Below are 14,685 nucleotides of genomic sequence, written 5' to 3' on the forward strand. Positions count from 1 at the left end.
TGCAGAAAGGGGCTTTGCATTTTTGTTGATGGGGATTTCTCTCTTTTATGCTCGGGAGCAATGAAATAAAGCCTCAATTCGGACTAGCAACTTTTATTGAAGCACACACTGTGACATATATTTTTGTTGTTGTTGTTCCTTTGTTTTCCTTCAACCGAAGGACGGAGGTGTTAAGCGACGCCTTTTTTTAAGATTACAGGGGGATTGATTTTCGAGCACGAGAGGGGGGGGAGGACATGCAAAGAGCGAAGAAGCCGAAGACGCGCGAGCGCATTCTCGGGATTGCCAGGGTGGGGGGCAGGGGGCGAGCGTGCGGCGATCAATTCACAAAGAGGGAGCGTGTGAATTCGACGTAGTCGTAGGCGGAGGGAAGCTCTCGGCCTTTGCTGTCCATGTAGGGCTTCATGTGCGAGATGCAGTAGTCCGCCTGTTCCCGGGACAGATTCTGGAAAGGCAAGAGACAAAAGGCACCGTGAGGATTTGGAGAAACGAGGTCAGGAAAGGCCAAAAGGAGAGAGAAATCTTTCGAAACGTTGTATTCAGACAACCCAATGCCTGCCCTGGCTGGCTAGAAAATGTCAAACCTCTTCAGCGGGAGGAACGAATGTTAAGCAAGCACCGAAGAAACAATACCCTCCTGGACAGTGACAGTATCGAACAATATGCCCATGTCACACCAACACTCCGCAGTCTGCATTGGTTGCCGATCAGTTTCCGGTCACAATTCAAAGTGTTGGTTATGACCTATAAAGCCCTTCATGGCACCGGACCATAATATCTCCGGGACCGCCTTCTGCCGCACGAATCCCAGCGACCAGTTAGGTCCCACAGAGTTGGCCTTCTCCGGGTCCCGTCAACTAAACAATGTCGTTTGGCGGGACCCAGGGGAAGAGCCTTCTCTGTGGCGGCCCCGGCCCTTTGGAACCAACTCCCCCCAGAGATCAGAATTGCCCCCACCCTCCTTGCCTTTCGTAAAGTTCTTAAGACCCATCTCTCGTCAGGCATGGGGGAACTGACACATCTCCCCCGGGCCTATACAGTTTATACATGGAATGTTTGTGTGTGTGTTTGCTTTTAATAATGGGGTTTTTAGTGTTTTTTAAATTATTAGATTTGTTTTTTACATTGTTCTTGTTATTGTGAGCTGCCCCGAGTCTACGGAGAGGGGCGGCATACAAATCTAATAAATAATAATAATAATAATATCGGAAATGGTTTCATCCCTTAGAGACATGCTCCTACTACCTTATTCATTTTTTTTATCTCTCAACGTTTCTGTGGTGGGCCTCTCCAGTTTCTGCACTAGAGAAGCTGTTGGGGCCACCAGCCGGTGATAGACTCGGACGATGAGTCATTTGGGGAGGAATCTGGACCAGTTTTGGAGCCTGGGAAGATTGATGGATGCTCTGTGTCGGACACAGAGCCAGAGCCAGGGCCATCTGGCATTTCCCAGCCACCAGAGAGGCAGCTGCCTTTAGAGGCTGCTATGAGTGAGGAGGAACAGCTGGGGCCTGTTCCAGATGCACATATGTGCAGATCTGTTAGGAGAGGAGAACAATGGAGGACAAGGAGTCAACTCGGGAAGCAAGGCACACGTGGACACTGAATGGCTCCACCCTGGCTGGGGAATAAATAGGAGAAAAGAGGAGTGGTGGTCGTAGGAGACAACAAGCCAGCGCTGTCCAAACACGTCTCAGTGGTCATGTGGCCGGCATGACTCAATGCCAAAGTCGAACACAGCATTGTTACCTTCTCACCAAAGGTGGTCCCTATTTTTATACTTGCATTTTTTTACGTGCTTTCAAACTGATGGGTTGACAGAAGCTGGGACAAATGACGGGAGCTCACTCCATTATGTGGCGTTAGGGATTTAAATAACTAAACTGCTGACATTTCTGATCGACAAGCTCAGTGTTTTAGCCACTGAGTCACTACGTCTTACTAGGACTACCACTAGCACAGTCATGGCAAACCATTTTCCCCTCAGGTGCTGAAAGTATGTGTAACTTGTCGCACGTGTGTGCTTGCCCACACAATAATTCAATGCTCCCATGGATCCCCAAATCCCTGTGCGTATGCAAGTGACCCTCTGTGCTGCCCCACCCCCTGTGCATGTGCGCATAACCACCACCCCCCTTTTCTGAATTCTGGTGGGCCTAGTAAGCCCGTTTTTCACACCCTCCAGGCTTTAGAGCAGACTTGGGCAAGGGGCAGCCCACGGGCCCCATCTGGCCCACCTGCTATCTGTGATCGGCCCGCCCACGTCTGCCGGGACTCCTCCGGCTCCTGCTTTCCTGATGAATCATGAAGAAAGCAGGAACCAGAGGAGTCCCGGCAGACGCGGTGAGCTCTTTCACCCTCGCACTGCAGCGGACCCCGACCTCCTACCCAGAGTGGCTGAGCACAGAAACCACACAAACACTCCAGCGCAGTGACTGTGGTGCACCGTGTTGCCAACGGGTCCAAAGACGGGCTACAAGAATGGTGGAAGGTCTTAAGCATAAAACGTATCAGGAAAGACTGAATGAACTCAATCTGTATAGTCTGGAGGACAGAAGGAAAAGTGGGGACATGATTGAAACATTTAAATATATTAAAGGGTTAAATAAGTCCAGGAGGGAAGTGTTTTTAATAGGAAAGTGAACACAAGGACAAGGGGACACAATCTGAAGTTAGTTGGGGGAAAGATCAAAAGCAACATGAGAAAATATTATTTTACTGAAAGAGTAGTAGATCCTTGGAACAAACTTCCAGCAGACGTGGTAGATAAATCCACAGTAACTGAATTTAAACATGCCTGGGATAAACATATATCCATCCTAAGATAAAATACAGAAAATAGTATAAGGGCAGACTAGATGGACCATGAGGTCTTTTTCTGCCGTCAGACTTCTATGTTTCTATAAAGCAAACAATTAGGGGTCTGTAGAGTGGGTTTGGGTGTTAAGGTCAGGCCAGGGTCTGGATCTTTAGAATGGTCAGTGCCGAAAAAAATCCCCTAACTGTGAGCAGTGCAGGAGTGGTACACAGATACCACGTGCTTCCTCTCCTGTCCCCTGCAGCAGCTACTAGTGCTCTGTTCTTCTGACACTCGGGCAGAGAATCAGAGAATACTGTTTGTTTATGAAAAGATAGCATATGTATATTATATACAGTATTGGGTAGAACTGAGTGAATAATATTAGTCCGGCCCTCTAAAACCATCCCAATTTCTCATGCAAATTGGGCAAAATTATTTGCCCACCCCCTGCTCCAGAGGCTTTCTTGGAGGCTGGGGAGAGCGAAATTCCTCTCTCCCACCCCACAGAGGTTCTCCAAAACACCCTCTGAGAGCCTTAGCATGAGCCGAAAATCAACTGGTCAGCCTCCGTGCTGGAGCTGAGCTAGGGCAAGGGTTTGCGTGCCAGCAAATATGGTCCCGCACGCCACTTGTGGCACATGCGCCATAGGTTCACCTTCATGACTCTAGTAGAAACATAGAAGACTGACAGCAGAAAAAGACCTCATGGTCCATCTAGTCTGCCCTTATACTATTTCCTGTATTTTATCTTACAATGGATATATGTTTATCCCAGGCATGTTTAAATTCAGTTACTGTGGATTTACCAACCACGTCTGCTGGAAGTTTGTTCCAAGGATCTACTATTTCAGTAAAATAATATTTTCTCATGTTGCCTTTGATCTTTCCCCCAACTAACTTCAGATTGTGTCCCCTTGTTCTTGTGTTCACTTTCCTATTAAAAACATTTCCCTCCTGAACCTTATTTAACCCTTTAACATATTTAAATGTTTCGATCATGTCCCCCCTTTTCCTTCTGTCCTCCAGACTATACAGATTGAGTTCATTAAGTCTTTCCTGATACGTTTTATGCTTAAGACCTTCCACCATTCTTGTAGCCCGTCTTTGGACCCGTTCAATTTTGTCAATATCTTTTTGTAGGTGAGGTCTCCAGAACTGAACACAGTATTCCCAATGTGGTCTCACCAGCGCTCTATATAAGGGGATCACAATCTCCCTCTTCCTGCTTGTTATACCTCTAGCTATGCAGCCAAGCATCCTACTTGCTTTTCCTACCACTTGACTGCAATGTTCACCTATTTTGAGATTGTCAGAAATCACTACCCCTAAATCCTTCTCTTCTGAAGTTTTTGCTAACACAGAACTGCCAATGCAATACTCAGATTGAGGATTCTTTTTCCCCAAGTGCATTATTTTACATTTGGAAACATTAAACTGCAGTTTCCATTGCTTTGACCATTTATCTAGTAAAGCTAAATCATTTACCACATTACAGACCCCTCCAGGAATATCAACCCTATTGCACACTTTAGAGTCATCGGCAAATAGGCAAACCTTCCCTACCAAACCTTCCCCTATGTCACTCACAAACATATTAATATGTTTGTATGTTAACATAGTAGATGCTAAATTTTCCACCCCACCCCAAAAAAGCTTCCCTTACTTGGTAGAGTTCTTCCTTGGTCACGTAGGGTTTGCCCTCTGAGCTGAGGGCCCGGAAAGCGCTCTCTATCTCCTCGCTGGACTTCACATTCTCCGTCTCTCGGCTGATCATGAAGGCCATGTACTCCTGCAGAGAAACGTGTCCATCCCTGCGGGAAGAAGAAGAGGGGGAGGGGGAATGTTGGAGGTGGTGACCAGGGAGGGAATTCTGGGAGTTGAAGTCCACCCACCTTAAAGTTGCCATGTTGAGAAACGCTACCATAATGGCTTTGGAGTGAAAGACGTGTGTGCGCGCGCATTCTGAAAGCTCTTACCGATTTGGATCAACCGTGTCGAGAATAGCCTCGAATTCTGGATCCGGTTCGCCTTCCTCCACCATGGGCAGATCATAACCCAGGGAGCGCAGGCAGGATTTAAATTCTTGGTGGTTCAGACGGCCAGATTTATCCTTGTCGAAGTGCCTAGGATTAAGGAATTCGTTTTGCTTTAAATGTTTAATTTAATGAACTTAAAATTACAACTTTATTCATAAATAATTTGAATACAGCGTATTGTCAGGGTATACCATCTACACAAGAAAAACAAGGAAAAGATAGTAAAAAAAATTAAGGCTGATAACAATAGTAATAATGTACCCAAATAGTTTGGCTAAACTTTCTTTACAATTCTGTTAGATATATTGGCATATTTATAGCCATAAACCATCTTGGCTTCAATACATAATCTTTCTTCATCTAATTATCTCTAACCACTCATAAAATCTTTTCCAAATCAAGAATTGTTCTGTGTCTTCGTCATCTTTTATTCTTAAAGCCAGTCTGTCCATCTCAGCACAACCTTAAGATTTATTCTACTTTTATTGGCCAAACCTTTTCAAGACAGGCTATGAAAGAATCTCTGAATGTTGTTTTAATACTCAGAAAGATTTGCTGGGATTTAGACACATATAACTAGACTGCAGTAGGCTATGAGGCTAAGAATCATTGCATTTCTCCAACGTAAATCTGGCTCAAGTTTAAAAACAGGACAGAGGGTGGGTTTTGGCACCCAGAAGTTTGCAGGCCAAGGGTGAGCTTCAAATTTTTTAGCAACGGGTTCTCTGCCCGGTTGCTGGGTGGGCGTGGCCATAGTGGGTGTGGCTTAGTTGGCCTCCAGCTTGCCAGGAGGGCTGTTTTTGCCCTCCCTGGGCTCCAGAAGCTTTTCAAAAGCATCTAGGAGGGTGAAAACAGCCTCCCCCAGGCTCCACAGGCCCTCCAGAATCCAGAAATCAGCATGTTTCCAGCCTTTAGAGCCTCTGAGAGGCCTACTTTTTGTCCCCCCTGGGCTTTTCTTGAGCCTCCGGGAGGGTGAAAATGGCCTCCCTTGGGCTCCGCAAGCCAGAAAGGGGCCCATTTCTGTTGTGGTTCAGCCTGAGCCAGATCAAAGACCAGCTGCGTCTCTGCTGGCTCCATGCTCGGGGGAGTCTGAGAGCGGAGGGGAGAGTTCTTTGCAGCCGGACAGTGGAGACAGCAGTCAAGAAAGTGAAGATGAAGCACGGACTGGGAGCTCTGGGGAAGGGCTATCTCAAGCAAGTAGCTTGGATTCTCTGGAGTCCCTGGAGTCCCTGGATGACGAAGCACAAGCTATCATTAGTATGCGGCAGAGACGCATAGCTCAAAGGAGAACTCAACTGTGTAGATATTATCAGCGCTGAAGGAGGAGCACTTGGGGGTTGGGTGTGGTCCTCATTAGCAGGGAAGTGTTTATAAGGCATGAGAACCAGTTCGGCAGTGTGGAGTGTTATCAAAGAGGAGTTGGTGTTATCTGCATTTTCTCTCAGCGTTTTTGTTCCTGGCTCGTGGCCCAGCAGTCTTGAAGACCCGTGGGAGGTTTGTGTCTGTTAGCTCAACAGCCTCGTTTGGCATTAAGGATCCTGTTTTTCTGTATGAACAATGGCTTTCGTGTATCTATTTGGAGTTCCAGTGCTTTCCTGACCTGTAAGGACATTTCCTGTTGACTTCTTTTCTCTTTATCATTATATAACTGTGTTTGGATTCAACCGGTGTGTCTGGCTTATCTTTTTGGGTTGGTCATAGCTTCCGGAGTGACCCAGACAGAACAATTTCCGGCTTTCCACAGCCTCCGTGCGGCCCGTTGTTTGCCCACACCGAGCCTCTGTGCAAGTCCAGCACTCCAGAATGGGCCACCTGGAGATCCCTGGGAGGAGGTGGGCGTGGCCAGTCAGGAGTGGGATTTGGGGTTCGCCGAACCATGTAGAATCTTCACTAGAGGATCGGCAGAACCCGGAGCAAACCCACTCCTTACGACCACCCTAAAACCACTGCAAACATTTAAAGACCTAAGTTGTTCAAGGCCAGACTATATACATGACCACCTCATACCTCACTGCAACGAGTAAGGGCCCACAGGGTTGGCCTTCTCCAGGTCCCATCTGCCAAAAATGTCACCAGGGAAGTGCCTTCTTTGTGGTCACACCAACCCTTTGGAATCAACTGCCCCTAGAGAGCCGTACTATCTTCACCGTACCGGCCTTCCGGAAAATCATTTAAGACCTGGCTTTTCCGGCAGGCCTGGAATTAGGAATGACTGTGTGTATGTATGGCTTTTAGATTTTTAATGCATTTTTAACACTGCTGTTTTATCATTGTTATATTTCTTATTGTCTTAGTTTTTGCAATTACCGTTAGCTACCCTGAGTCCTGTTGCACTGGGCGGCATATAAATATAAACCATAAATAAATGAAATAAACTTACTTAAACATCATGCTGAATTCCTTCAGGGCTTCTTCGGTGACACCGGTGGTGTTTCTGAAAACACAAGGAAAATGTGTTTACATGAAGCTAAGTGAAAACTTGGTATCGCGTCGTAAAATAACCCAAATGATAAATGGTTTAGCTGTCAAGATTGACAAAAAGGGGCGGGTGGGTTATCTGTTATATGTTTTTCATTTTCTTTTTTTTCTTTGTTTCTCCTTTCTTCCTCTTTTTGTGTAAGGTGTTAGTTTGTGTTAAAACAAATGTACAATATAAGATTATAAGCCGGGGTGGCGCAGCAAGTAGAGTGCTGTACTGCAGGCCACTGAAGCTGACTTGTAGATCTGAAGGTCAGCGGTTCAAATCTCATCGCCGGCTCAAGGTTGACTCAGCCTTCCATCCTTCCGAGGTGGGTCAAATGAGGACCCCAATTGTGGGGGCAATAGGCTGGCTCTGTTAAAGAAGTGCTATTGCTAACATGCCGCCCTGAGTCTAAGGAGAAGGGCGGCATAAAAATCAAATAAATAAGTAAGTAAGTAAGTAAGTAAGTAAGTAAGTAAGTAAGTAAGTAAGTTTATAGAATATGAATTAGATAATACAGATTATGTACTGTCTTTTTTAATTGTATATAAATTCAATAAAACTTTTTTCTAAAAAAAAGAAAAGAAAAATGTATTCAACTCGGTGAGAGGTTGACACTAAAAACAGCATCCACCCGTCTCATTTATCAGAAAAGACCGAATGAGGAAACCTCACTCTCTCAGTGGACAGAATTTCTGCACCCACCTCCCACACCCAAAATTTCTCTGCAAAACCTGCCCTCCACCCCCCACCCCCATTCCAGGATGGCTGCCCCCACCTGGCCTGTATCTGCTGCTCCAGATTGTGCTGCATTCTCATGCCGAGCTGATCCAGTTGGTCCCACTGCTGAGCCAGCCCCACCGTGCTGTGCTCGGTGTACTTGTTATCCAGGATCAGGGCCTCCTCCATAGCTGCTCCGAGGTCTTCGATTTTCTTCAGCTGGCTTCTCATGGCTCGGATCTCCTGGTGTTTGCGCTGAAAGGGGAAAGAGGATTAGGGAAGATTATTACACTGGCTTTGACAGTAGAAGATACGTAAATTAGGGAAGATTATTACATTGGGATTGACAGTGGAAGATATTTTCAGTGAAAAATAAAGAAAAAATATGTTATAATTTGGGTTTGGCAAATTTGAAATGATATATTTCTAAAATGAAAGATGATATAATGAATAAGTACAGAAAGAAGATAATGTAATTTGAACTTTTAATAATAATTTTTGTTTTTCCACTGTATTCCTATCGTTATACTTAGATTTAAGGCATGAAATAGTTGATATGAATTGATATTTTTTTGTTTGAAGAGAATTTGGATCTTTCTTCTTAAAGGGGTTATTTTAAAACAAGGGTTAAAAGACATGAATAAGTAAGAATACAAGAAATGGACTGAAGTACTATGGCATAGATTTATTAGATAAAAGCAATTAGCCAATAGAAATTTTGATAGCTAATAGCATTTTCAACTTGAATGAGAACAGAAAACAATCTTTGAAATCCAAGTGACAAAATTAGAAAAGGAGGTAGCACAAGATAAATAATATATACCAAAACGTTATAGATATAAATTAAGAATTTTAATTAAGAATTTGGTCATTGATATTATATTCTATTGTATTGAAATTTGAAGGTATGTGATTTTGTATGTGTCTAAGGGTGGAGAAAAAAAAATTATAAGATTTATGGACGTCCAGAGTTCCACAACCAGCTCGGCAGACTTGGACGATAAGTAGATTGGGAAGAAATTTGGGCCAGTTCTAGGGCCTGGGGAAGGCACTGAAGGATGCTCAGCATCAGACGCAGAGCTAGAACCAGGGCTGTCTGGCATTTCCCAGCTGCCTTGGGAGGCTGAGATGAGTGAAGAGGAAGAATGGAGATTTTGCAGTATCCTTCCCCCGGGAGTGGGAGTGAATGGGGATTTTGCAGTATCCCTCCCGGAGAGGGAATGGGGATTTTGCAGTATCCCCCCCGGAGAGGGAATGGGGATTTTGCAGTATCCTTCCCCCGGGAGTGGGAGGGAATGGGGATTTTGCAGTATCCTTCCCCCAGGAGTGGGAGGAAATCCCCATTCTCTCTCCGGGAGGGATACTGCAAAATCCCCATTCTCGCCTACTCCCGGGGGAAGGATACTGCAAAATCCCCATTCCCTCTCCACTCCCGGGGGAAGGATACTGCAAAATCCCCATTTTGCAGTATCCTTCCCCCAGGAGTGGGCGGGAATGGGGATTTTGCAGTATCCCTCCCGGAGAGAGAATGGGGATTTTGCAGTATCCTTCCCCCAGGAGTGGGAGGGAATGGGGATTTTGCAGTATCCTTTCCAAAGGAATGGGGAAGGAATGGAAATTCTGCAATATCCTTCCCCCAGGAATGGGGAAGGAATGGAGATTTTGCAGTATCCTTCCCCTGTCACGCCCACCAAACCCTGCTCCACCCACAGAACTGGCAGTAAAAAAATATGTTTCGCTACTGCCCAGGACTACCTGTATTTCAACCCTGAATAGGAATCTTCCATGTTTCCTTCCATCAAAACACCCACCTTGGTTGCTTCCAGCTGAGACTCCAGCGTGCCCGATTCTTCCACCATGCAAGACCTGAAGAAAGATTTAGCATGAGAGAGGGGTCCTTCAGCTAGTCCAGAGAAATGGGGCTCGGAATTAACCCACAACTAGTCTCTCTTAAGGGACGGGTCTCTTTAGTTAAATCATGGCGCTGATTACACTGAGGAGCAGCGTGGTAGAATGGTTGCAGGCACCAGCCTAGAGAATGGGAACTCTGGTCTTGGTTAAGGTGCGAAATCAACGCCTAGCAACTCTAGGTTGCTGACAAAATGATTTTTTTTAAACAAACCATTACAAACAAGAAAGCTACACGAAACAAAACAAAGACACAGGGGCACGCCCAGCCCTCTCTAGTGTTTTTCAACAGGGATAAAGGTGAGGTGTTTATAGGCTGAATTTTGGGATATTTGTCAATGCAATCCAATCCATGGTATTGCTCATCTGACTATTCCAGTGTCTCCAAATGGTTTACAAATCTCCCACCCCAAGGAAACGTAAAATCCGGGTAAATTCATCTTGATATTAAAATATCGTCTTGAGGTATACAGTGTTCCCTCGATTTCCGTGGGGGATGCGTTCCGAGACCGCCCGCGAAAGTCGAATTTCCGCGAAGTAGAGATGCGGAAGTAAATACACCATTTTTGGCTATGGACAGTATCACAAGCCCTCCCTTAACACTTTAAACCCCTAAATTACCATTTCCCATTCCCTTAACAACCATTTACTCACCATTATTACTGGTACTCACCATTGAATAAGACACTTAGTGATCCTGATATTTATAAACATAATTATTTATTAACAATAATTATTTCTTTTTGTTATTTATTTGCAAAAATTATTAGTTTGGCGATGACATATGACGTCATTGGGTGGGAAAAACCGTGGTATAGGGAAAAAACCACAAAGTATTTTTTAAATAATTTTTTTTGAAAAACCGTGGTATAGGCTATTCGCGAAGTTCGAACCCGTGAAAATTGAGGGAACACTGTATAGTGAAGGAGAAGAGGCTACAGAGTATACAAATTAGGTCAGGGGTCCCCAAACCTGGCAAGCTTAAGACTTGTGGACTTCAACTCCCAGAGCTGGCTAGAGAATTCTGGGAATTGAAGTCCACAAGTCCTAAAGTTCCCAAGCTTGGAGATCTCTGCACTTGGCCATGTGTGTATGTACATCCATGCATCAGGGGTGAAATGCTCCTGGTTCACTCGTGCCTGTCAGTCAGTGGGAGAGCCAGTCGCAAAGGCAGTGCGAGGCTCCGCCCACCCGCCACCATGTGGGTTCTTTTACTCACTATGCATACGCAGTGTTCTGTGTTTGTGCAGAGGGTAAAGGAACCCAAACGGCAGCACTAATAACTCTATTAGTCTTCTAATCGTTCCTATCACCCATCTCCTCCCACTTAGGACTGTATGACTGTAACTTTTTGCTTGTATCCTTACAATTGATATTAATATTGATTGTTTCCTGATTGCTTATTTGACCCTTATGACAATCATTAAGTGTTGTACCTTATGGTTCTTGAACAAATGTATATCTGCTTTTATGTACACTGAGAGCATCTGCACCAAGACAAATTCCTCGTGTGTCCAATCACTCTTGGCCAATAAAGAATTCTATTGTATTCCTAATTTCTATTCTAGTCTATTCATTTTCCTAATTTGTATTGTATGATATTGGCATTGCATTATTTATTTATTTTATTTATTAATTCAATTTTTATGCCGCCCTTCTCCGTAGACTCAGGGCGGCTTACAACATGTTAGCAATAGCACTTTTTAACAGAGCCAGCCTATTGCCCCCACAATCCGGGTCCTCATTTGACCCACCTCGGAAGGATGGAAGGCTGAGTCAACCTTGAGCCGGTGATGAGGTTTGAACCGCTGACCTTCGGATCTACAGTCAGCTTCAGTGGCCTGCAGTACAGCACTCTACCTGCTGTGCCACCCCGGCTCTTTTATATTGTATTTTATATTGTATATTATATTGTATTCTATTCCTAATTTCTATTCTATTCTATTCCATTCTTATTCCTATTCTATTCTCTTCCATTCCATACCATTCATTTTCCTAATTTGTATTGTATTGTATGATATTGCATTGCATTCTATTCTATTCTATTCTATTCCTAATTTCTATTCTATTTCTAATTTCTATTCTAGTCTATTCCTTTATTAGAATAGAATAGAATAGAATAGAATTTTTATTGGCCAAGTGTGATTGGACACACAAGGAATTTGTCTTGGTGCAGATGCTCTCAGCGTACATAAAATAAAATATGCATTTGTCAAGAATCATGTGGTACAACACTTAATGATTGTCATAGGGGTCAAATAAGCAATGAAGAAGCAATATTAATAAAAATCTTAGGATATAAGCAACAAGTTACAGTCATACAGTCAACATGGGAGGAAATGGGTGAAAGGAATGATGAGAAAAACTAGTAGAATAGAAGTGCAGATTTAGTAGAAAGTCTGACAGTGTTGAGGGAATTATTTGTTTAGTAGAGTGATGGCGTTCGGAAAAAAACTGTTCTTGTGTCTAGTTGTCTTGGTGTGCAGTGCTCTGTAGCGACGTTTTGAGGGTAGGAGTTGAAACAATTTGTGTCCAGGATGTGAGGGGTCAGTAAATATTTTCCCCGCCCTCTTTTTGACTCGTGCAGTATACAGGTCCTCAATGGAAGGCAGGTTGGCAGCCATTGTTTTTTCTGCAGTTCTGATTCTCCTCTGAAGTCTGTGTCGGTCCTGTTGGGTTGCAGCACCAAACCAGACAGTGATAGAGGTGCAGATGACAGACTCAATGATTCCTCTGAAGAATTCCTCCCTACGTGAAGAATAATCCTTTCAAGAACCAAATTCTGGTGTCAATCTTTGGAGAGGGTAGATGGGTGGGGGTGGATTAGAAGACCTTCCAAGGTCCTTTTCCAGTCCTAGGATTCTATGGTTAATTTCAAGCCCCATTTCGCAAACCTAAGTTAAGGGCAGCCCAAAGAAAATAATATTTTTTTAAAAAATAATAACATTCATGCAAATTCTAAAGCGCTGGCTTTTTGTCGATCCGGAGGGGAGGGGGGGTCCACAGCCATCCCCCCCCCCTGAGCCTGACACAAACACGCACACACACGCACACAAAAGCCAAGAGTAAATTGCTTGAGATGAGTGGGGGGGTGTCTTGTCAATGAGAGGCACAAGACTCGAGCGAGGCTTTGCACACACAGCATGACTTAGGGGGACGGGAAACCTTTGCACAAACCATCGGGTTTGCAACGCTCCCTCCTGGTGGGGGCAGGTACTTTTCAAGCAAAAGGAAAAAGCAAACATGCCTTGGGCATCTGAAGTCAGGGCTCTTTTTAAAGTGACCCAAAACGATTCATTTTCTGGGTTGCTCTTTTGCCATTTTTTCTTCTTCCGCAGCAGGGTTCTTTTTTGATCCAAAATGACCCATCTTTTGTGCTGCTCCACTGCAATTTAAGGATTTTTTTCTCCCCACCTTCCCAAACATCTACACTTTGTTTCCCCAAAAATAAGACCCTGTCTTTATATATATTTTAACCCTGAAATAAGCACTTGGCTTTATTGCCATGCACTCCAAAGTCCGATATGGCTTATTAATTAAGGAATGTCTTGTTTTAGGGGAAACAGGGTATCTTTCTTTATGTCTGTCTGTCTGTCTGTCTGTCTGTCTGTGTATCATCTATTCTATGCATCTCTCTGTATCTATTCTTTCTATTTCTATCTCTATTATATCTATATCTATCAATCTATCTATTATTATCACCCATCTATCATCTACCGTGTTTCCCCGAAAATAAGACTGCCTCACATTTTTTTAACACTAAAGTCTACGGAGAGGGGCAGCATACAAATCCAATGAATAATAATAATAATAATAATAATAATAATAATAATAATAATAATAATAATAATAATAATAATAATAATAATAAAATAAAATAAAGTGCTTGGCTTTATTGCCATGCACGCAAACGCCCGATTTGGCTTATTTATCAGGGGATGTCTTATTTTGGGGAAAACAGGCTATCTATCTATCTATCTATCTATCTATCTATCTATCTATCTATCATCTATCATCTATCTATCATCTATCTATCTATCTATCTAACTACCTACCTACCTACCTACCTACCTACCTATCACTGATTTATATCATCTAAATATCTATCTATATCTATCGGTTTCTTTCTATTTCTATCTCTATTATATCACTATCTATCAATCTTTCTTTTTATCTATCATCTACCGTGTTTCCCCGAAAATAAGATCCTGTCTTTTACACTGCTCAAAAAAATAAAGGGAACACTTAAACAATATAACTCCAAGTAAATCAAACTAATGCGAAATCAAACTGTCCACTTAGGAAGCAACACTGATTGACAGTATTCAATGAGACTATTTCATTCAGTCAGATCTAGGATGTGTTATTTGAGTGTTCCCTTTATTTTTTTTTTGAGTGTCTATGCAACATTTCGGTGAAATCACATTCACCATCATCAGGCTGAAGTTATAAGCTTCGTGCTGCTGTAAATATAGTTATATATAACTATATAAATATAACTATATTTACAGCAGCACGAAGCTTATAACTTCAGTCTGATGATGGTGAATGTGATTTCACCGAAACATCGCATAGACACTCAAAATATTACATGGGGCAAAACCCGAACTCAGAACAATCTACATACATATACCCGTGAAAATCTACGAAAATTTATAGAACCTTGAAATAAGTGCTTGGCCTTATTGCCATGCACTCAAAAGCCTGATTGGGCTTATTTATCAGGGGAGGTCTTATTTAGGGAGGGACGGGGGGGGGGG

The 14,685-nt window shown here is 43.4% G+C and overlaps 1 protein-coding gene across 4 annotated transcripts in view; it reads right to left on the reverse strand.

Annotated features, from left to right (window-relative positions):
- Nucleotides 1-77: 77 nt before the first annotated feature.
- Nucleotides 78-14,685, reverse strand: part of SPTAN1 (spectrin alpha, non-erythrocytic 1) — a 119,176-nt gene continuing 104,568 nt past the window's right edge. For all 4 annotated transcript variants that reach the window (XM_070758862.1, XM_070758861.1, XM_070758860.1 and 1 more), the window contains 6 exons: nt 9,829-9,883; nt 8,076-8,272; nt 7,217-7,270; nt 4,777-4,923; nt 4,464-4,611; nt 78-445 (listed from right to left, as the gene is read on the reverse strand). In XM_070758862.1, coding sequence (XP_070614963.1) covers nt 320-445; nt 4,464-4,611; nt 4,777-4,923; nt 7,217-7,270; nt 8,076-8,272; nt 9,829-9,883 — 727 coding nt within the window. In that variant the 3' untranslated portion in view covers nt 78-319. The remainder of the gene's footprint in view (nt 446-4,463; nt 4,612-4,776; nt 4,924-7,216; nt 7,271-8,075; nt 8,273-9,828; nt 9,884-14,685) is intronic.

Source organism: Erythrolamprus reginae, chromosome 8 (genome assembly GCF_031021105.1).
Source record: "Erythrolamprus reginae isolate rEryReg1 chromosome 8, rEryReg1.hap1, whole genome shotgun sequence".
Taxonomy (NCBI): domain Eukaryota; kingdom Metazoa; phylum Chordata; class Lepidosauria; order Squamata; family Dipsadidae; genus Erythrolamprus; species Erythrolamprus reginae.